The 25,089-nt window shown below is 48.8% G+C and overlaps 1 protein-coding gene across 2 annotated transcripts in view; it reads left to right on the plus strand.

Annotated features, from left to right (window-relative positions):
* LOC138491101 (probable cation-transporting ATPase 13A4) overlaps positions 1-25,089 on the plus strand; it is a 978,968-nt gene that overhangs the window by 283,356 nt on the left and 670,523 nt on the right. For both annotated transcript variants that reach the window (XM_069617419.1, XM_069617420.1), the window contains exon 9: positions 6,696-6,827. In XM_069617419.1, the coding sequence (XP_069473520.1) occupies positions 6,696-6,827 (132 nt within the window). The remainder of the gene's footprint in view (positions 1-6,695; positions 6,828-25,089) is intronic.

Here is a 25,089-nt window from a genome sequence, read left to right on the forward strand (position 1 = left end):
GTCCTAGTCAATGGTCAGGAGACCCCTGCCATTATAGACACTGGGGCCAGCATAACTGTGGTGGACAAATCTTTTTGCAAGGTGGAGGATGTTGCTAAGGCACCCAAACACCTCACCAAGTTAGCTGGAGGGCCTGCGCAGATGCTTCCCCAATTACCAGCTCTCATCCAGTGCAACAAAATTACTGTCAGGATACCTGTGAGTGTACAATCTGAAGTACCAGGAAGGGTGCTGTTGGGCAATGATCTGAAAGACCTGGGAGTAGTGTCAAGTACCCCCAGACCTCCTAGTAAGAGATTACAGGAGCTTACCAGACCTGCAAGCAAGAGGACTTTAAGAGGCTCTCCTGAGGAGATGATGGAAATCACTTCTACTTCACTGGAGTTACTAACTGCTATCTCTAAGCAACCAGAATCAAAGGGGAAACCCACGACTTCCAAAAAGAAACCAGCAGAAAGCACTCCAGTGCTGCCAACCAGGAGATCTCCTAGGTTAGCAAAAATCACACCTGTGATTCCTCCTCCAGCTGAGGCTGAGAGTGAGGTACAACCCTGTGTGATTGAACTAGAGCCTGAGGAATCAGATCTAGTAGGAGGCCAGGAACTCATTGGAGATCTTGACCCTGTGGACCATCCTGAGCTGCAGTCGTTACTGGCAGAAGGTGGACCCCAAAGGGCAGACTTCAGTAAGGGACAAAGAGAATGTCCAACTCTGGAAGGTCTTCACCACCAGGCAGCTTCTCAGCTTGAAGGGCAAGAGCCTGGGAGGTATAGGTTACACTGGGAAGATGGCCTTTTCTATAGTGAACCGACAGAGTCAACTCCTGGGGACTACAAAAGACTTGCAGTGCCCCAAGCAAACAGAGTCCAATTCTTGCAACTAGCCCATGAGATACCTTTGGCTGGTCACTTGAGCTTCAAGAAGACAAAGGAAAGGCTCTCTCTCTACTTTTATTGACCTAAAATAGGGGCTGAGATAGAAAAGTATTGCAAGAGTTGCCACACTTGCCAAACTTCTGGTAAAAGTGGATCCAAGAACGTGACACCTCTAGGTCCTCTCCCTGTGGTGGGAGTACCATTTGAGAGGGTAGGAATCGACATTGTTGGTCCCCTTGATCCTGCAACTTCTTCATGCAACAGGTTTATATTTGTTGTAGTAGACCATGCTACTAGATTTCCTGAAGCAATTCCTATGAGGACTGTTACAGCTCCAGCTGTAGCTAAGGCCCTCCTTGGTATTTTTACCAGGGTTGGGTTTCCTAAGGAGGTAATATCCGACAGGGGGTCAAATTTTATGTCCCACTACATGAAGGCCATGTGGAATACCTGTGGAGTTACCTACAAGTTCTCAACCGCATACCACCCTCAGACAAATGGATTGGTAGAAAGGTTTAATAGAACCATGAAGAGCATGATAGGAGCTTTAGAAGGCCCCCATAAGAAAAAGTGGGATCTTCTACTGCCATGCCTTCTCTTTGCATATAGAGAAGTCCCTCAGGAGGGAGTGGGTTACAGTCCCTTGGAACTTCTCTATAGCCATCCGGTTAGAGGTCCATTGGCCTGATCAAGGAGGGGTTGGAGAGTACTCCTTCCCCCACACCAGTCAGAGTCACTGACTATGTGATAGGACTCTGGAGGAGAATGTCACACATGATGGCTGAAGCAATTGATAACTTGAAAGCAGGTCAGGCTCTGGTCAAACATTTGCATGACCAGAAGGCCAACATGGTTGAGTTCGCTCAAGACCAGCTAGTTCTTGTTATGGTACCAACAAGGCAGAGGGCCTTGCAAGACAAATGGATGGGACCCTTCAAGGTTGTGGGAAAACTTGGAGAGGTAAACTATGTGGTGGACCTAGGCAATCCTAAGGAGGCTCCTAGAGTCTTTCATATCAACTGTCTAAAGGCTTATGTCTCGAGACCAGAACTGGGAGCTTTGCTTCTAGCTTCAGCCCAAGAGGAAGAGGAGAGTGAACTTCTGCCTGACCTCCTTAGAGGCAAACCTTTAGTTGAGAAAATAGAAGGAGTCAATCTCTCTTCTAATTTGACACCTGAGCAACAGGAAGAGTGCATACTTTTGTTAAATCAATGTGCCCCCCTGTTCTCTCTAACACCAGGATTGACCCCTTGGGGCCAACATGATATCCAAACTGGTGACTGTCTGCCTGTCAAAAGCAGGGGCTACAGGATGTTAGAAAATGTAAGGACCCACATCAAAGGAGAGGTCAACAAGATGCTTGATCTCGGGGTAATAGAGCCCTCTACTAGTCTATGGTCTATCCCAGTTGTGTTAGTACCAAAGGCAGGATCTAAAGATTTGAGATTCTGTGTGGACTATAGAGCTCTAAATGCAGTCACTAAAACTGATACCCATCCTTTGCCAAGGACAGATAAGCTGGTGGATAGACTTGGTTCAGCCAAGTTCCTCAGCAAATCTGATCTCACGCCAGGCTATTGGCAAATAGCCCTGACTGACCATGCCAAGGAGAAAACTGCCTTTTCCACGCCAGTTGGCTTATATCAGTTTAAGGTTATGCCTTTTGGATTAAAGAATGCACCTGCTACATTCCAAAGGATGGTTAATCAGGTTCTGAATGGGATGGAGGACGTCTGCATGGCATACTTGGATGACATTGCAGTGTTCAGCCCTACTTGGAAAGAACATGTTGACCACCTAGGATATGTTTTGCAGGCTCTACAACAGGGTCAGCTGACCATAAAGGCAAGCAAATGTCAAATTGGTCAGAATTAAGTGGTCTACCTAGGGCATGAGGTAGGAGGTGGGGAAATAAGGCCTTTGCTCAGCAAGATTGAAGCTGTGCAAAATTGGACAACCCCTTCTACTCAAACCCAGGTGAGAGCCTTCCTAGGCCTCACTGGGTATTACAGGAATTTCATTGAGAACTATGGAACCATAGCTTCTCCACTGAATGTAATCTCTTCTCCTAAGTTTCCTAAAAAGGTCAAATGGAATGACGAGTGCAATCAGGCCTTTGCAAGCCCAAAGAAAGCCCTTTGTCAAGCTCCAGTTCTCAGAGCTCCTGACTACCACCAACCCTTCATTGTACAGAGAGATGCTTCCAATATAGGTATAGGTGCAGTACTCAGTCAACTGGATGAGAAAGGTAGGGAACACCCCATTTGCTTCATCAGTAGGAAACTGTAGGAATCTGAAACAAGGTGGGCAACTATTGAGAGAGAATGTTTTGCCATTGTGTGGGCTTTGAAGAAGTTTAGACGATACTTGTATGGTTCTACTTTTATTATTCAAACAGACCACCAACCCTTGAAATGGTTGATGCAAATGAAAGGGGAAAACCCAAAACTGCTAAAATGGTCAAAATGCCTCCACGGGTTTGATTTTACCATTGAGCACAGGTCAGGATGTCACCACCAAAATGCTGATGGTCTCTCTAGGATGTTTTTAACCGACTACAGGTATGAGACTCATCCAGGAGTGGATTAGATCCTCCTGTCCCTTAGTCTGGGGGTGGGCGAGTGTTAGGGAGAATTCTCATTTCATGGCTAATTTCCCTTACCTATAGAGTCCCCCAGCAGCATTGCTGGATTTGAAGGGTTTATTTCTTTTTACCTGCTAAGAGTGAGACTCTTTTTCCCACTCTTATGCATTTTTGCTATGTGTGTTCTAGGCTATTTTTATGTTTAATGCCTATGGGATCTCTTCTCCCACCCATAGGAACCATCTTTATGCACATGTGTCACACAGCACCCTCCGTGCAGTGACACAGGGGTGTCGTAGTGACCCCCAAACATAGGGCCTCATTACGACCCAGGCTGTAAGGGGTTAATGGTGCCGTAAAAGGTGCCGGCACCGTTAAACCCTTACCGCCTAATTATGAGGTCCCTTTGCGGATCCCGACCTTAACGGCTGATTATTACCAGGCTGGTTTTACCAGCCGTTAAGGAAGGAACCCGCAAAGGGACTTTCGAGGTAATTACGGTACCACAATTTGCGGTACCGTAATTACCGCCTTCCCCATTCCCATTGAGCCCTATGGGGGCAAAAATGGGAATGGGGAAGGGCCAATGGTGAATGGGGAATTACCGCCCCGCCAACCTTGGAATGAGGCGGTAATTCCGCCATCCACCATGGCGGAGTTGGCATTTTACTTGCGCTAATAGCGCCATGGTTAACGCCAGGGTTGTAATGAGGCCCATAGACTCCATACCCTGGGACTGACTACTGTCTCCCAGGGCATGTAAAGTCCCCATTGACTTTACTAGTCAATTTTTATGAACTTAACCAGTACACATCATCTTAATATGGAAGTACTGGAAGGGGTAAATAGATTTTCCCCTATGTTCATTTTCGAGAGGGTACCTTAAGGTCCCCCTCTACAAAGTTTCTGGGTGGTGGCAGTGGTTACTACCTTTTATATTCGACCGCAAATATTTCTCTATGGGATTTTCCCATTGTTCGAGGCTACCACTTTTTCTGACAGCCTCTAGCATACCGCCGGTCTATTTTATTATTAACTTTACTCCAGTAGGTTTTATTTGCCAGAACTTTGATAAAACTTCTTTCTCGAGTCTTACTCCATTTTCCTAACCCAGGTCGGGGATCCTTTGTTCGTCCTTTTGGCGGGCTTCTGCCGAGAAGCCCTCCTTTCGGCGCCATTGAGTCTGGGGTGGGTCTGTTGTTTGGGAGGGGGAGTAGAACCCCTGGGCAGAGTTGCCACAGCAACTCAGGTCGCACTCTAACCTGATAGGCTGGAGAGTCTCCCGCCAAGAAGACCATTCCACTGTGTGAGTGACAGCTAGGCTGTATGAATGGATCTCTTTCTGCATAAAAGCAGGGTCCTGAGGACTGGAAGAGCAAGACGTCGCCACTGGAACTACGGAACTGAAGGGAAGAGAAGCCAGAGACGTCTTCAGCATCAGATCTTCAGCGAAGTGCCTCCTTCCCTTGAGCAGTTCGCCCATCGCATCCTCGTACCTGCCCTGGTCGAATCGACAGTGCCCCGCACTTGGAGACCGGATAGCCAGGCAGCTATCGACCCGGACCGCGATTAAAAGGAGCGTACCTTTTAAACTTTGTTTGGCAGTACTGCGGCTTATTTCATCCCTGGGTAGTGCAGCGACTCGTACCTTCCTCCACGACGAGAGCCTCTCTTCCTCTGTTGAACCCCTCGACCTGCGGGAACTACCAGGAACAATCGCCACCGCAGGAGCCACATCCCCAAGTTTAAGGTACATTGTTCCGCCAGGCCGCCCTTTCTCCGTGGTAGCCCTAAAGGTATTTGAAATCCTTTAACTACTTGTGGGGTCGGCCGCCCTCTCTCTTAACATTGTCCTTTGCCTTGCATCTACCTCTTCAAACGTTTTCTACTAAAGATTTGACTGCAGCTACAAGAACATTTTTGCTCCTAAGCTCTTGGTCCTGTACCACTGACTCTTGCTCAGGCCTATTGACTTTGGCTGATTTGTTAGTTCTGCTCTCACTAGATTATTTTTCAATGTGAAATGTGTTGATGCACCTAAAATCTTCTAAATCTCTCTTCCTTCCTACTGCTTTAACTTGTGGAGTGCCATTTTGCTCAGTTTTCATTCACTTATCTTTCTGCTAAAGTGTTACTGTGCATTACTTGTTCACAAAACTTCAGGGAAGTGTTGCTAGGGGGTGTCTGAAGATATTTCGGTTTAACTTGTGCTTTCACTCCCTTTCGTTAAATTGATAGAGTGCCATTTGTAGCTCGTTTTCACTGTGCCGTTTTGCTCAGTTTTCAGTCTACCGCAAACTTGTCTACAATTGAATAGGGAGTTGTATATGCTTTTCTTTTGAGTAAACTTAATTTAATAACTGTGATCTATGTGTTGACTTAGACGTGTATAAAATAAATATATATTCTCTTTTTTTAATACAAAGCTTTGGTCAGTGTTTCCTTGCTCCATAGTACTGTCCTACCTATTGTGTCAACCCTGAATACTGCTCATCTCCCTCTTGAGATAAGTCTGACTGCTCAGCCACAGCTACCAACTAAATCTTTGTGGTACAGACTGATACCAAATGGGATTTATTGCTCTCACCTTTAGTCCTAATCTGGGGTAGTGCTCCCTAAGGGAACTGCCCTGGATTCTGCCTAACACCGCCTCCTCCATTTTCTTTTGGTTTTCTCCTTCGGCAGCTTTATTCTCCACTGCCATACTGCTGCAATTACCCCCTCCCCCTTAGTTTCCTGCATCCCGGTCGGTCGCCTATTCTGGGCCAAGAGGAGGCAAGGGCTGGGTGGAGGGGGAGGAGGTTAGGGCTGCCTGAGGAGCCTGAATAGCAGAGAGGCTTGGTTTTGCTGGGGGACTCCTGTATTCCACCCGCATCCACGCTCATATCAGCCCCACCCCTCCATATTGCAGCTTCATTTGACTGCGAGTTCGTGATTGGGCACCGAAACCGATGATTGATATGAGCAGGGTCCCGGGCCTCGCCGCAGCCAGGCAGCCCGGGAACATGGCAACACACTCCTCCCGCACTCGCACTATTATGTTGTGTAAACAGTTGGGATTCAAAACACAATAATAAAAAAAAAAATCTAAAATTAAATATGGGTTGGACTTTTAGCCGAAAACATCTGGCGGCATGAAGGTTACATGTCCCTGATGTAGTTCTCGCTGCATACATAATGTGCGCGTGAATTAAAACGTCAGCTAATTATGTCCCGCACTTGTCATTTCATGGCAGAATTTGAAGAAATGGAGTCCCGCTTTCTGGTGCCCGGTGACGTCATCGCTCTCACAGGAAAGAAGCTGTACTTGCCATGTGACGCTGTCCTCATCAGCGGCGGCTGCGTCATCAATGAAGGAATGCTCACAGGTGACAAAGGGGCGGGGTCTTATCTTTTTCCTACCCTAAATTCTTTGAGGCAGAGCATTATCTAAATCAGTCTTGAAAAAAATACCAGGGTAGAGATCTGTGTGCACAGGTGTGTTCCACAATTGGATGCCATAGTTTAGTAAATCTTCAGGCACAGGGCCAAAACCCACAGGGCGCGAGGCTGATGGCCCCAGCACAGCCCCTGCTTCCGTGACTCCCACCCGGTGCTGATGCGGGGGTTTTACCGGTGTCTGGACCCCGGCGTTCACTTTCCAGCATCCGTGATATTGGTAGAGCGTGACAACAATAGTGGTATCAGGCACATGCTCCATAGTTCTGCCCTTTTAATTCAATTTCTATAAAATAAAAATCTTTTCTATGCTTGAAAATGTCAACTTTCGAGAATTACAGTCTTTCCACAGTTTTCATTCCAGGTTTTCCCAGAGTCTTTTCACACACCTGGGGCGGCATGCACCACAAAGGCCTACACACCACAATGGCCTACGCACCACAATGGCCTACACACCACAATGGCCTACACACCACAAAGGCCTACACACCACAATGGCCTACACACCACAAAGGCCTACACACCACAACGGCCTACACACCACAACGGCCTACACACCACAAAGGCCTACACACCACAATGGCCTACACACCACAAAGGCCTACACACCACAATGGCCTACACATACTTGAAATCAGCACCAATGCGTTACTAAGTGAAAGTTGGGGATGGGGTGGGGGGTGCCTTGTGCTAAGATGTATGTATTTACCTGGCAGGGGCAAAGGCCCCTTTAGAACATGACGGCAGTGGCACAGGTCTCCAGAAACACTTTCTTTAATAAGGGCCTCTCAGTGTAACACTGGCCCACATCTCCGTACTCTTCTTGTGCTAGAAGTATTTATTCCCAGGGCCACCATTGTGTCCTGGGATTCATGAAAGCAATGTCTAGGTACGATGGCGCTGATTTCTGTTATCCCCAAAACCCAAAAAAATATTAAAACGTTAAAGATGTGCGGGCTATTGAGAGAAAAAGGATGTTTCCCCATCGTAAAGGGCAGTGGCCGTGCCGTCAGATATGCTATCTCCAAAACCTGGCTTTCTGCCACCAGAGAAGGGTGGGCTTATCCTGGTTGTCACTCATGCCCACGAGAGGTTCACTGCCCAGCAGTGTCAGCAGAAGGTCCTAGGTCACCTCTGGACCATCAGTGGTCTCTGGCACCGCTGTGCAAGGAAACACAATTGAGTTTATGGCCCTTGGAAACGTGCATGAGTAATGGATGGGATTACACCAGAATAATTCTGAGTCCAAATGACTGGAAAAACTCAAGAAGATGGCAAGTTGCAGTTTTATTAGAAATTGTCTAAAAGAAGGAATTTACAACGAACATCAACAGAAGTAGGCTCATTCTCTCAGCGATTTCCACATTAAATACAATCATACACTTTCTATATGCATCAGAATGAGATCATGTTACATGGCAATAGTGAAAAACCCAGCAAGGGTTAGGATTGGTTAAAGGACACATCTAGATATACAATCATACAGGAGCTTGGTTTGTTATTGGCTGTCAGATATCAGCTGGACATCTCATGACTACATGTTCGTACGTGTCAATTAAGAAAAATCAGTTACACTGCGTTTCATTGTTTTCTCAAGCCATAAGGTCCTTCATTATATGGAGTCATACAATTGATTTGGCACGTGTGTGCCATGCCTGGAACATTCAGTTCAATTAGCAGCATCTAAGCCCAGACCCAGGTGCAGGGAGATAAGACAGAGACCTGCACTACCATCCGATTAGCCCAACATCTCTCAGCTCCCATGCACTCTGCCATTAAATTATCTTTGCACTTGGACTTGCAGAGTATTCCTGTCCTAGGAGTACAATGGGAGTGAAGGCACTCACTGTCGTGTCTGTAACTCCAAGTTACACTTATGTTCAGCCTTGACTCACGTGACAAGAGACTGCAGTTATCTTCATTCTGCCATCTTCTGTGTTCTTTCTTGCAACTTAATGTGAGAGGATTCATCCTCGGCACACATGTTCCTCTTCAGTGTAGATAGCTGACCTCGACTTCCCGTATCCGTTACTTCCGGCCAGACAGCCTCCCAACGCAGCTCCAACAGCCTGCTATTCTACTGCAACACATACTTTCGTTTTTTCTTCATGGTCCTTTGGCTTACTTATTTCATGATACCAATGTGCAGTTTCTATACAATGGTAGCTCCGCTTGCATTCTATTCACTACTTGTAGCTAGGCTATACGATGACTTGATCTATCTTCCGTTTCAACGTCTGTACATTCATTATACCTCTGATTTCCGCAGTACTTTCTAATGTGTAATCTTCATCTTTTACACTTTTAAGGTTCACTTGATTCTTTACTTCATCATTTCCCCTCTAGGATCCGTACATTGTCTTCATTTCCCCTCTAGGATCTGTACATTGTCTTCATTCAGTATCTCGGGACGTTGTGCACACTTTCTTATGACGTCATCAGTTCATGTTCTTAGCTCTTTCTCACATTCCTTCAGGGAGTTCCTCCTGTAAACTGTCATCAACTCAAGGGTGGATACCGTCTCCAAATACTCGCTGAAATATTGGTACAACAGCTGGTGATAGGCAGGGCACAGTCTCATGTCTCCAATTCAGGGGAGGTAGGGGAGTGGGATCTCCTGCGGATGTGTACATCTGCTCCTTTACACATTGTCTCTTTTTCAGCAGATATCTAAGCCAAACACCACTATGGCACTGCCACTTGTTAATGTCACCTCCATTATTTGGTGGCCAGACAAAGTCTCAAGCATCCTGTGCTGCCACTGTGCTTGGGAACCCACCTGAATATGAACTTAGTGAAAAGGATCACTGATCTGATTCTAGAAGTGACTGCCTCGCATTCGGCCCCGCCCTCCCCCCCACAGACCAGGATAACACGCAGTGTTCCTGGTCTAGTAACATGAAATGCCAAGGTAGTTCTAATCAGTAACTTCAGGACTTTCCCTGCACTTCTAAGACCCAATAGAAAAATAACTAATAATGGTACTCTGCTGTAAGGCTAAACCGTCTGGCTTTTGATCTGAGAATTCCCTGAATAGTCAGCTGCAGTAAATCCTTTTTTAATTCTCTGTTGCCCTGCATCTAAGGTGTGTAGCTGCTGGTGTCTCTTGCCTTTGTTTGCCCCCTGGTATTATGCCTGACCTCTTCTGCCCCCTTCTTTAGCACATCTGTCTGCCTTGTGCTCCACCTTGCTTGCCTCTCTTCTCCTGTACCGTTGCCGCAGTCCTGTTCCTTCTGTATTCCCTCACCTTCCTGCCTGTTTGGTCTTTGCATGCCTGATGTAGCCCCTCACTCATGAGGCAAGGCTTTCCCAGTCTGCAGCCACTCTTACTCGACTGTCCTATTGCATGTCTAGTCTCCTCTCATGCATCTTACCAATTTTTCCCTACAATAATTCTTGTATACTGTTACTGTTCCACCCACCTCTCCACCTCCGTCACTGCCCTTCCTCCATTCTCCTGCTTTTTTCATGGGTCAACATTTGCACATTCGAAATTGTCTCATAACCTAGTCAGAATGTTTTTGTCTTTTGCCTTCCCTATTCCCCCCGTTCACTTCCACATTCCTTCTCTCCTTACTCAAACCATAGCACTTCCACATTCCTTCTCTCCTTACTCAAACCATAGCACTTCCACATTCCTTCTCTCCTTACTCAAACCATAGCACTTACACGTTCCGAATGTTTAGGACCTTTTAAGAACGATTTTGTTTTGCACCTATTGTATCCCCACCCCTTGTCCTGATGCACCTTGAAACACATTGTGTATAGTGCGCAATACAAATGACCACTAAATAAATGTCCTCTCCCAAAACCCACTCCAGATGTGTGTAGCGAGATTAGGGAACTGAGCAAGTATGGTTCCAAGGCAGGGGGACAGTTCTCCTGCAGTTCTCATTGGAGCGGAGAATTCAGATGACTCACTGCGCATGCACTAGTTAGCCCAAATCATGGCTTACTGGGCATGCACTGATTAGCCCACATCATGGCCTGCTATGCATGCACTGATTAGCACACATCATGGCCTGCTGCGCATGCACTGATTAGCGCACATCATGGCTTGCTGCGCATGCACTGATTAGCCCACATCATGGCTTACTGTGCATGCACTGATTAGCCCACATCATGGCTTACTGCGCATGCACTGATTAGCCCACATCATGGCCTACTGCGCATGCACTGATAAGTCCACATCTTACTGCGCATGCACTGATTAGCCCACATCATGGCCTACAGCGCATGCACTGATAAGCCCACATCATGGACTGCTGCGCATGCACTGATTAGCCCACATCATGGCCTGCTGCGCATGCACTGATTAGCCTAAATCATGGCTTTCTGCGCATGCACTGATTAGCCCACATCATGGCCTGCTGCGCATGCACTGATTAGCGCACATCATGGCTTGCTGCGCATGCACTGATTAGCCCACATCATGGGTTACTGCGCATGCACTAATTAGCCCACATCATGGCTTACTGCGCATGCACTGATTAGCCCACATCATGGCCTACTGCGCATGCACTGATTAGCCCACATCATGGCTTACTGCGCATGCACTGATTAGCCCACAACATGGCTTACTGTGCATGCAATGATTAGCCCACATCATGGCCTGCTGCACTTGCACTGATAAGCCCACATCATGGCCTGATGCGCATGCACTGATTAGCCCACATCATGGCCTGCTGCACATGCACTGATTAGCCCACATCATGGCCATGCTGCGCATGCACTGACTAGCCCACATCATGGCCTGCTGCGCATGCACTGATTAGCCCACATCATGGCCTGCTGCGCATGCACTGTTAGCGCACATTATGGCCTGCTGCGCATTCACTGATTAACCCACATCATGGCTTACTGCGCATGCACTGATTAGCCCACAACACGGCTTACTGCGCATGCACTGATTAGCCCACATCAAGGCCTACTGTGCATGCTCTGATAAGTCCACATCATGGCTTACTGCGCATGCACTGATTAGCCCACATCATGGCTTACTGCTCATGCACTGGTTAGCCCACATAATGGCTTACTGCGCATGCACTGATTAGCCCATATCATGGCTTACTGCGCATGCACTGATTAGCCCACATCATGGCTTACTGCGCATGCACTGATTAGCCCACATCATGGCCTACTGCGCATGCACCGATTAGCCCACATCATGGCTTACTGCACATGCACTGATTGGCCCACATTATGGCCCACTGCGCATGCACTGATTAGCCCACATCATGGCTTACTGCACATGCACTGATTAGCACACATCATGGCCTACTGTGCATACACTGATTAGCCAAATCATGGCTTACTGCGCACCCACTGATTAACCCACATCATGGCTTACTGGGCATGCTCTGATGAACCCACATCATGGGTTACCGTGCATGCACTGATTAATCCACATCATGGCTTACTGGGGACATACTGATTAACCCACATCATGTTTACTGTGCACTCACTGATTAACCCATATCATGGCTTACTGGGCATGCACTGATTAACCCACATCATGGCTTACTGTGCATCCACTGATTAACCCACATCATGGCTTTCTGGGCATGCATGATTAAACCACATCATGGGTTACCGAACATGAACTGATTAACCCACACCACGGGTTACTGTGCATGCACTGATTAACCCACATCATGGCTTACTGGGCACGTACTGATCAACCCACAACATGGCTTACTGTGCACCCACTGATTAACCCATATCATGGCTTACTGGGCACACACAGATTAACCCACATCATGGCTTACTGTGCACCCACTGATTAACCCACACCCTGGCTTACTGGGCGTGCACTGATCAACCCATATCATGGGTTACCACACATGCACTGATTAACCCACATCATGGGTTGCCACACATGCACTGATTAACCCACATCATGGCTTACTGGGCATGCACTGATTAACCCACATCATGGCTTACTGCACACCCACTGATTAACCCACATCATGGCTTACTGCACACCCACTGATTAACCCATAGCATGGCTTACAGGGCACGCACTGATTAACTGATATCATGGCTTACAGAGCATGCACTGATTAACCAATATCATGGCTTACTGGGCACAAACTGATTAACCCACATCATAGCTAACTGTGCACCCTCTGATTAACCAATATAATGGCTTTCTGGGAACACACTGATTAACCCACATCATGGCTTACTGCGCACCCACTGATTAACCAATATTATGGCTTACTGAGCATGCACTGATTAACCCATATCATGGCTTACTGCTCACCCACTGATTAACCCATATCATGGCTTACTGAGCATGCACTGATTAACCCACATCATGGCTTACTGAGCACGCACTGATTAACCAACATCATGGCTTACTGTGCACCCACTGATTAACCCATATCATGGCTTACTGGGAATGCACTGATTGACCCACATCATGGCTTACTGAGGATGCACTGATTAACCCACATCATGGCCTACTGTGCATGCACTGATTAGCCCACATCATGGCTTACTGGGCATGCACTGATTAGCCCACATCAGGGCCTACTGCGCATGCACTGATTAGCCCACATCATGGCTTATTGTGCATGCACTGATTAGCCTACATCATGGCTTACTGCACATGCATTGTTTAGCCAACATCATGGCTTACTGCGCATGCACTGATTAGCCTATATCATGGCCTACTGCGCATGCACTGATAAGCCCACATCATGGCCTGCTGCGCATGCACTGATTAGCCCACATCATGGCCTACTGCGCATGCACTGATTAGCCCACATCATGGCCTACTGCGCATGCACTGATTAGCCCAGATCATGGCTTACTGCGCATGCACTGATTAGCCCAGATCATGGCTTACTGCGCATCCACTGATTAGCCCACATCATGGCCTACTGCGCATGCACTGATCAGCCCACATCATGGCCTACTGCGCATGCACTGATAAGCCCACATCATGGCCTACTGCGCATGCATTGATTAGCCCATATCATGGCTTACTGCGCATGCACTGATTAGTCCAGATCATGGCTTGCTGTGCATGCACTGATTAGCCCACATCATGGACTACTGCGCATGCACTGATAAGCCCACATCATGGCCTGCTGCGCATGCACTGATTAGCCTATATCATGGCTTGCTGCGCATGCACTGATTAGCCCACATCATGACCTGCTGTGCATGCACTGATTAGCCCACATCATGGCCTGCTGTGCATGCACTGATTAGCCCACATCATGGCCTGCTGCGCATGCACTGATTAGCCCACATCATGGCCTGCTGTGCATGCACTGATTAGCACACATCATGGCCTGCTGCGCATTCACTGATTAGCGCACATCATGGCTTGCTGCGCATGCACTGATTAGCCCACATCATGGCTTACTGTGCATGCACTGATTAGCCCACATCATGGCTTACTGCGCATGCACTGATTAGCCCACATCATGGCCTACTGCGCATGCACTGATAAGTCCACATCTTACTGCGCATGCACTGATTAGCCCACATCATGGCCTACAGCGCATGCACTGATAAGCCCACATCATGGACTGCTGCGCATGCACTGATTAGCCCACATCATGGCCTGCTGCGCATGCACTGATTAGCCTAAATCATGGCTTTCTGCGCATGCACTGATTAGCCCACATCATGGCCTGCTGCGCATGCACTGATTAGCGCACATCATGGCTTGCTGCGCATGCACTGATTAGCCCACATCATGGCTTACTGCGCATGCACTGATTAGCCCACATCATGGCCTACTGCGCATGCACTGATTAGCCCACATCATGGCTTACTGTGCATGCACTTATTAGCCCACCTCATGGCTTACTGCGCATGCACTGATTAGCCCACATCATGGCCTACTGCACATGCACCGATTAGCCCACATCATGGCCTACTGCACATGCACCGATTAGCCCACAACATGGCTTACTGTGCATGCAATGATTAGCCCACATCATGGCCTGCTGCACATGCACTGATAAGCCCACATCACTGATTAGCCCACATCATGGCCTGCTGCACATGCACTGATTAGCCCACATCATGGCCATGCTGCGCATGCACTGACTAGCCCACATCATGTCCTGCTGCGCATGCACTGATTAGCCCACATCATGGCCTGCTGCGCATGCACTGTTAGCGCACATTATGGCCTGCTGCGCATTCACTGATTAACCCACATCATGGCTTACTGCGCATGCACTGATTAGCCCACAACATGGCTTACTGCGCATGCACTGATTAGCCCACATCATGGCCTACTGCGCATGCACTGATTAGCCCACATCATGGCCTACTGCGCATGCACTGATTAGCCCAGATCATGGCTTACTGCGCATGCACTGATTAGCCCAGATCATGGCTTACTGCGCATCCACTGATTAGCCCACATCATGGCCTACTGCGCATGCACTGATGAGCCCACATCATGGCCTACTGCGCATGCACTGATAAGCCCACATCATGGCCTACTGCGCATGCACTGATTAGCCCATATCATGGCTTACTGCGCATGCACTGATTAGCCCAGATCATGGCTTGCTGTGCATGCACTGATTAGCCCACATCATGGACTACTGCGCATGCACTGATAAGCCCACATCATGGCCTGCTGCGCATGCACTGATTAGCCTATATCATGGCTTGCTGCGCATGCACTGATTAGCCCACATCATGACCTGCTGCGCATGCACTGATTAGCCCACATCATGGCCTGCTGCGCATGCACTGATTAGCCCACATCATGGCCTGCTGCGCATGCACTGATTAGCCCACATCATGGCCTGCTGTGCATGCACTGATTAGCACACATCATGGCCTGCTGCGCATTCACTGATTAGCGCACATCATGGCTTGCTGCGCATGCACTGATTAACCCACATCATGGCTTACCGTGCATGCACTGATTATCCCACATCATGGCTTACTGCGCATGCACTGATTAGCCCACATCATGGCCTACTGCGCATGCACTGATAAGTCCACATCTTACTGCGCATGCACTGATTAGCCCACATCATGGCCTACAGCGCATGGACTGATAAGCCCACATCATGGACTGCTGCGCATGCACTGATTAGCCCACATCATGGCCTGCTGCGCATGCACTGATTAGCCTAAATCATGGCTTTCTGCGCATGCACTGATTAGCCCACATCATGGCCTGCTGCGCATGCACTGATTAGCGCACATCATGGCTTGCTGCGCATGCACTGATTAGCCCACATCATGGCTTACTGCGCATGCACTGATTAGCCCACATCATGGCCTACTGCGCATGCACTGATTAGCCCCTCATCATGGCTTACTGTGCATGCACTGATTAGCCCACATCATGGCTTACTGCGCATGCACTGATTAGCCCACATGATGGCCTACTGCACATGCACCGATTAGCCCACATCATGGCCTACTGCACATGCACCGATTAGCCCACAACATGGCTTACTGTGCATGCAATGATTAGCCCACATCATGGCCTGCTGCACATGCACTGATAAGCCCACATCATGTCCTGATGCGCATGCACTGATTAGCCCACATCATGGCCTGCTGCACATGCACTGATTAGCCCACATCATGGCCATGCTGCGCATGCACTGACTAGCCCACATCATGGCCTGCTGCGCATGCACTGATTAGCCCACATCATGGCCTGCTGCGCATGCACTGTTAGCGCACATTATGGCCTGCTGCGCATTCACTGATTAACCCACATCATGGCTTACTGCGCATGCACTGATTAGCCCACAACATGGCTTACTGCACATGCACTGATTAGCCCACATCATGGCCTACTGTGCATGCTCTGATAAGTCCACATCATGGCCTACTGCGCATGCACTGATCAGCCCACATCATGGCCTACTGCGCATGCACTGATAAGCCCACATCATGGCCTACTGCGCATGCACTGATTAGCCCATATCATGGCTTACTGCGCATGCACTGATTAGCCCAGATCATGGCTTGCTGTGCATGCACTGATTAGCCCACATCATGGACTACTGCGCATGCACTGATAAGCCCACATCATGGCCTGCTGCGCATGCACTGATTAGCCTATATCATGGCTTGCTGCGCATGCACTGATTAGCCCACATCATGGCTTACTGCGCATGCACTGATTAGCCCACATCATGGCCTACTGCGCATGCACTGATTAGCCCACATCATGGCCTACTGCGCATGCACTGATTAGCCCAGATCATGGCTTACTGCGCATGCACTGATTAGCCCAGATCATGGCTTACTGCGCATCCACTGATTAGCCCACATCATGGCCTACTGCGCATGCACTGATGAGCCCACATCATGGCCTACTGCGCATGCACTGATAAGCCCACATCATGGCCTACTGCGCATGCACTGATTAGCCCATATCATGGCTTACTGCGCATGCACTGATTAGCCCAGATCATGGCTTGCTGTGCATGCACTGATTAGCCCACATCATGGACTACTGCGCATGCACTGATAAGCCCACATCATGGCCTGCTGCGCATGCACTGATTAGCCTATATCATGGCTTGCTGCGCATGCACTGATTAGCCCACATCATGACCTGCTGCGCATGCACTGATTAGCCCACATCATGGCCTGCTGCGCATGCACTGATTAGCCCACATCATGGCCTGCTGCGCATGCACTGATTAGCCCACATCATGGCCTGCTGTGCATGCACTGATTAGCACACATCATGGCCTGCTGCGCATTCACTGATTAGCGCACATCATGGCTTGCTGCGCATGCACTGATTAACCCACATCATGGCTTACCGTGCATGCACTGATTATCCCACATCATGGCTTACTGCGCATGCACTGATTAGCCCACATCATGGCCTACTGCGCATGCACTGATAAGTCCACATCTTACTGCGCATGCACTGATTAGCCCACATCATGGCCTACAGCGCATGGACTGATAAGCCCACATCATGGACTGCTGCGCATGCACTGATTAGCCCACATCATGGCCTGCTGCGCATGCACTGATTAGCCTAAATCATGGCTTTCTGCGCATGCACTGATTAGCCCACATCATGGCCTGCTGCGCATGCACTGATTAGCGCACATCATGGCTTGCTGCGCATGCACTGATTAGCCCACATCATGGCTTACTGCGCATGCACTGATTAGCCCACATCATGGCCTACTGCGCATGCACTGATTAGCCCCTCATCATGGCTTACTGTGCATGCACTGATTAGCCCACATCATGGCTTACTGCGCATGCACTGATTAGCCCACATGATGGCCTACTGCACATGCACCGATTAGCCCACATCATGGCCTACTGCACATGCACCGATTAGCCCACAACATGGCTTACTGTGCATGCAATGATTAGCCCACATCATGGCCTGCTGCACATGCACTGATAAGCCCACATCATGTCCTGATGCGCATGCACTGATTAGCCCACATCATGGCCTGCTGCACATGCACTGATTAGCCCACATCATGGCCATGCTGCGCATGCACTGACTAGCCCACATCATGGCCTGCTGCGCATGCACTGATTAGCCCACATCATGGCCTGCTGCGCATGCACTGTTAGCGCACATTATGGCCTGCTGCGCATTCACTGATTAACCCACATCATGGCTTACTGCGCATGCACTGATTAGCCCACAACATGGCTTACTGCACATGCACTGATTAGCCCACATCATGGCCTACTGTGCATGCTCTGATAAGTCCACATCATGGCCTACTGCGCATGCACTGATCAGCCCACATCATGGCCTACTGCGCATGCACTGATAAGCCCACATCATGGCCTACTGCGCATGCACTGATTAGCCCATATCATGGCTTACTGCGCATGCACTGATTAGCCCAGATCATGGCTTGCTGTGCATGCACTGATTAGCCCACATCATGGACTACTGCGCATGCACTGATAAGCCCACATCATGGCCTGCTGCGCATGCACTGATTAGCCTATATCATGGCTTGCTGCGCATGCACTGATTAGCCCACATCATGGCTTACTGCGCATGCACTGATTAGCCCACATCATGGCCTACTGCGCATGCACTGATAAGTCCACATCTTACTGCGCATGCACTGATTAGCCCACATCATGGCCTACAGCGCATGCACTGATAAGCCCACATCATGGACTGCTGCGCATGCACTGATTAGCCCACATCATGGCCTGCTGCGCATGCACTGATTAGCCTAAATCATGGCTTTCTGCGCATGCACTGATTAGCCCACATCATGGCCTGCTGCGCATGCACTGATTAGCGCACATCATGGCTTGCTGCGCATGCACTGATTAGCCCACATCATGGGTTACTGCGCATGCACTAATTAGCCCACATCATGGCTTACTGCGCATGCACTGATTAGCCCACATCATGGCCTACTGCGCATGCACTGATTAGCCCACATTATGGCTTACTGTGCATGCACTGATTAGCCCACATCATGGCTTACTGCGCATGCACTGATTAGCCCACATCATGGCCTACTGCACATGCACCGATTAGCCCACATCATGGCCTACTGCACATGCACCGATTAGCCCACAACATGGTTTACTGTGCATGCAATGATTAGCCCACATCATGGCCTGCTGCACATGCACTGATAAGCCCACATCATGGCCTGATGCGCATGCACCGATTAGCCCACATCATGGCCTGCTGCACATGCACTGATTAGCCCACATCATGGCCATGCTGCGCATGCACTGACTAGCCCACATCATGGCCTGCTGCGCATGCACTGATTAGCCCACATCATGGCCTGCTGCGCATGCACTGTTAGCGCACATTATGGCCTGCTGCGCATTCCCTGATTAACCCACATCATGGCTTACTGCGCATGCACTGATTAGCCCACAACATGGCTTACTGCGCATGCACTGATTAGCCCACATCATGGCCTACTGTGCATGCTCTGATAAGTCCACATCATGGCCTACTGCGCATGCACTGATTAGCCCACATCATGGCTTACTGCGCATGCACTGGTTAGCCCACATAATGGCTTACTGCGCATGCACTGATTAGCCCACATCATGGCTTACTGCGCATGCACTGATTAGCCCACATCATGGCTTACTGCGCATGCACTGATTAGCCCACATCATGGCCTACTGCGCATGCACCGATTAGCCCACATCATGGCTTACTGCACATGCACTGATTAGCCCACATTATGGCCTACTGCGCATGCACTGATTAGCCCACATCATGGCTTACTGCACATGCACTGATTAGCACACATCATGGCCTACTGTGCATACACTGATTAGCCAAATCATGGCTTACTGCGCACCCACTGATTAACCCACATCATGGCTTACTGGGCATGCTCTGATGAACCCACATCATGGGTTACCGTGCATGCACTGATTAACCCACATCATGGCTTACTGGGGACGTACTGATTAACCCACATCATGTTTACTGTGCACTCATTGATTAAACCATATCATGGCTTACTGGGCATGCACTGATTAACCCACATCATGGCTTACTGTGCACCCACTGATTAACCCACATCATGGCTTTCTGGGCATGCATGATTAAACCACATCATGGGTTACCGAACATGAACTGATTAACCCACACCACGGGTTACCGTGCATGCACTGATTAACCCACATCATGGCTTACTGGGCACGTACTGATCAACCCACAACATGGCTTACTGTGCACCCACTGATTAACCCATATCATGGCTTACTGGGCACACACAGATTAACCCACATCATGGCTTACTGTGCACCCACTGATTAACCCACACCCTGGCTTACTGGGCGTGCACTGATCAACCCATATCATGGGTTACCGCACATGCACTGATTAACCCACATCATGGGTTGCCACACATGCACTGATTAACCCACATCATGGCTTACTGGGCATGCACTGATTAACCCACATCATGGCTTACTGCACACCCACTGATTAACCCACATCATGGCTTACTGCACACCCACTGATTAACCCATATCATGGCTTACAGTGCACGCACTGATTAACTGATATCATGGCTTACAGAGCATGCACTGATTAACCGATATCATGGCTTACTGGGCACGAACTGATTAACCCACATCATAGCTAACTGTGCACCCTCTGATTAACCAATATAATGGCTTTCTGGGAACACACTGATTAACCCACATCATGGCTTACTGCGCACCCACTGATTAACCAATAATATGGCTTACTGAGCATGCACTGATTAACCCATATCATGGCTTAGTGGGCACGCACTGATTAACCCACATCATGGCTTACTGCTCACCCACTGATTAACCCATATCATGGCTTACCGAGCATGCACTGATTAACCCACATCATGGCTTACTGGGCACGCACTGATTAACCAACATCATGGCTTACTGTGCACCCACTGATTAACCCATATTATGGCTTACTGGGAATGCACTGATTGACCCACATCATGGCTTACTGAGGATGCACTGATTAACCCACATCATGGCCTACTGTGCATGCACTGATTAGCCCACATCATGGCTTACTGGGCATGCACTGATTAGCCCACATCAGGGCCTACTGCGCATGCACTGATTAGCCCACATCATGGCTTATTGTGCATGCACTGATTAGCCTACATCATGGCTTACTGCACATGCATTGTTTAGCCAACATCATGGCTTACTGCACATGCATTGATTAGCCGACATCATGGCTTACTGCGCATGCACTGATTAGCCCACATCATGGCCTAGTGCGCATGCACTGATTAGCCCAAATCATGGCCTACTGTGTGTGCACAGATTAGCCCACATCATGGCCTACTGTGCATGCAATGATTAACCCACAGCATGGCTAACTGCGCACCCACTGATTAAGACACATCATGGCTTACTGGGAATGCTCTGATTAATCCACATCATGGGTTACCGTGCATGCACTGATTAACCCACATCATGGCTTACTGGGCACGTACTGATCAACCCACAACATGGCTTACTGTGCACCCACTGATTAACCCATATCATGGCTTACTGGGCACACACAGATTAACCCACATCATGGCTTACTGTGCACCCACTGATTAACCCACACCATGGCTTACTGGGTGTGCACTGATCAACCCATATCATGGGTTACCGCACATGCACTGATTAACCCACATCATGGGTTACTACACAAGCACTGATTAACCAACATCATGGCTTACTGGGCATGCACTGATTAACCCACATCATGGCTTACTGCACACCCACTGATTAACCCACATCATGGCTTACTGCACACCCACTGATTAACCCATATCATGGCTTACAGGGCACGCACTGATTAACTGATATCATGGCTTACAGAGCATGCACTGATTAACCGATATCATGGCTTACTGGGCACAAACTGATTAACCCACATCATAGCTAACTGTGCACCCTCTGATTAACCAATATAATGGCTTTCTGGGAACACACTGATTAACCCACATCATGGCTTACTGCGCACCCACTGATTAACCAATATCATGGCTTACTGAGCATGCACTGATTAACCCATATCATGGCTTAGTGGGCACGCACTGATTAACCCACATCATGGCTTACTGCTCACCCACTGATTAACCCATATCATGGCTTACTGAGCATGCACTGATTAACCCACATCATGGCTTACTGGGCACGCACTGATTAACCAACATCATGGCTTACTGTGCACCCACTGATTAACCCATATCATGGCTTACTGGAAATGCACTGATTAACTCACATCATGGCCTACTGTGCATGCACTGATTAGCCCACATCATGGCTTACTGGGCATGCACTGATTAGCCCACATCAGGGCCTACTGCGCATGCACTGATTAGCCCACATCATGGCTTATTGTGCATGCACTGATTAGCCTACATCATGGCTTACTGCACATGCATTGTTTAGCCCACATCATGGCTTACTGCACATGCATTGATTAGCCGACATCATGGCTTACTGTGCATGCACTGATTAGCCCACATCATGGCCTACTGTGTGTGCACTGATTAGCCCACATCATGGCCTACTGTGCATGCAATAATTAACCCACAGCATGGCTAACTGCGCACCAACTGATTAAGCCACATCATGGCTTACTGGGCATGCTCTGATTAACCCACATCATGGCTTACTGGGCATGCACTGATTAACCCACATCATGGGTTACCGCACATGCACTGATTAACCCACATCATGGCTTACTGGGCACACACTGATGAACCCACATCATGGCTTACTGGGCACGCACTGATTAACCCACATCATGGTTTACTGTGCGCCCACTGATTAACCCACATCATGGCTTACTGGGCGTGCACTGATTGACCCACATCATGGGTTGCCGGGCATGCACTGATTAACCCACATCATGGCTTACTGGGCACCCACTGATTAACCCACATCATGGCTTACTGGGCACGCACTGATTAACCCACATTATGGCTTACTGCACACCCACTGATTAACCCATATCATGGTTTACAGGGCATGCACTGACTAACCCACATCATGGCTTACTGCACACCCTCTGATTAACCCATATCATGGTTTACAGGGCATGCACTGACTAACCCACATCATGGCTTACTGCACACCCACTGATTAACCTATATCATGGTTTACTGAGCACGCACTGATTAACCCATATCATGGCTTACTGGGCACGCACTGATTAACCCACAGCATGGCTAACTGCGCACCCACTGATTAAGCCACATCATGTCTTACTGGGCATGCTCTGATTAATCCACATCATGGGATACCGTGCATGCACTGATTAACCCACATCATGGCTTACTGGGCACGTACTGATCAACCCACAACATGGCTTACTGTGCACCCACTGATTAACCCATATCATGGGTTACTGTGCATGCACTGATTAGCCTACATCATGGCCTACTGCGCATGCACTGATTAGCCCAAATCATGGCCTACTGTGTGTGCACTGATTAGCCCACATCATGGCCTACTGTGCATGCAATGATTAACCCACAGCATGGCTAACTGCGCACCCACTGATTAAGCCACATCATGGCTTACTGGGCATGCTCTGATTAATCCACCTCATGGGTTACCGTGCATGCACTGATTAACCCAGATCATGGCTTACTGGGCACGCCCTGATTAACCCACATCATGGCTTACTGCGTACCAACTGATTGACCCACATCATGGCTTACTGGGCATGCACTGATTAACCCACATCATGGTTTACTGGGCATGCACTGATTAACCCACATCATGGGTTACCGCACATGCACTGATTAACCCACATTATGGGTTACCGTGCATGCACTGATTAACCCACATCATGGCTTACTGGGCACACACTGATTAACCCACATCATGGCTTACTGGGCACGCACTGATTAACCCACATCATGGTTTACTGTGCGCCCACTGATTAACCCACATCATGGCTTACTGGGCGTGCACTGATTGACCCACATCATGGGTTGCCGGGCATGCACTGATTAACCCACATCATGGCTTACTGGGCACCCACTGATTAACCCACATCATGGCTTACTGGGCACGCACTGATTAACCCACATTATGGTTTACAGGGCATGCACTGACTAACCCACATCATGGCTTACTGCACACCCTCTGATTAACCCATATCATGGTTTACAGGGCATGCACTGACTAACCCACATCATGGCTTACTGCACACCCACTGATTAACCTATATCATGGTTTACTGAGCACGCACTGATTAACCCATATCATGGCTTACTGGGCACGCACTGATTAACCCACAGCATGGATAACTGCGCACCCACTGATTAAGCCACATCATGTCTTACTGGGCATGCTCTGATTAATCCACATCATGGGTTACCGTGCATGCACTGATTAACCCACATCATGGCTTACTGGGCACGTACTGATCAACCCACAACATGGCTTACTGTGCACCCACTGATTAACCCATATCATGGGTTACTGGGCACACACAGATTTACCCACATCATGGCTTACTGTGCACCCACTGATTAACCCACACCATGGTTTACTGAGCACGCACTGATTAACCCATATCATGGCTTACTGGGCACGCACTGATTAACCCACATCATGGCTTACTGTGCACCCACTGATTAACCCATATCATGGCTTACTGGAATGCACTGATTTACCCACATCATGGCTTACTGCACACCCACTGATTAACCCATATCATGGCTGGGCATG

This window comes from Ambystoma mexicanum, chromosome 10 (genome assembly GCF_040938575.1).
Source record: "Ambystoma mexicanum isolate Mex_15411 chromosome 10, UKY_AmexF1_1, whole genome shotgun sequence".
Lineage (NCBI taxonomy): Eukaryota > Metazoa > Chordata > Amphibia > Caudata > Ambystomatidae > Ambystoma > Ambystoma mexicanum.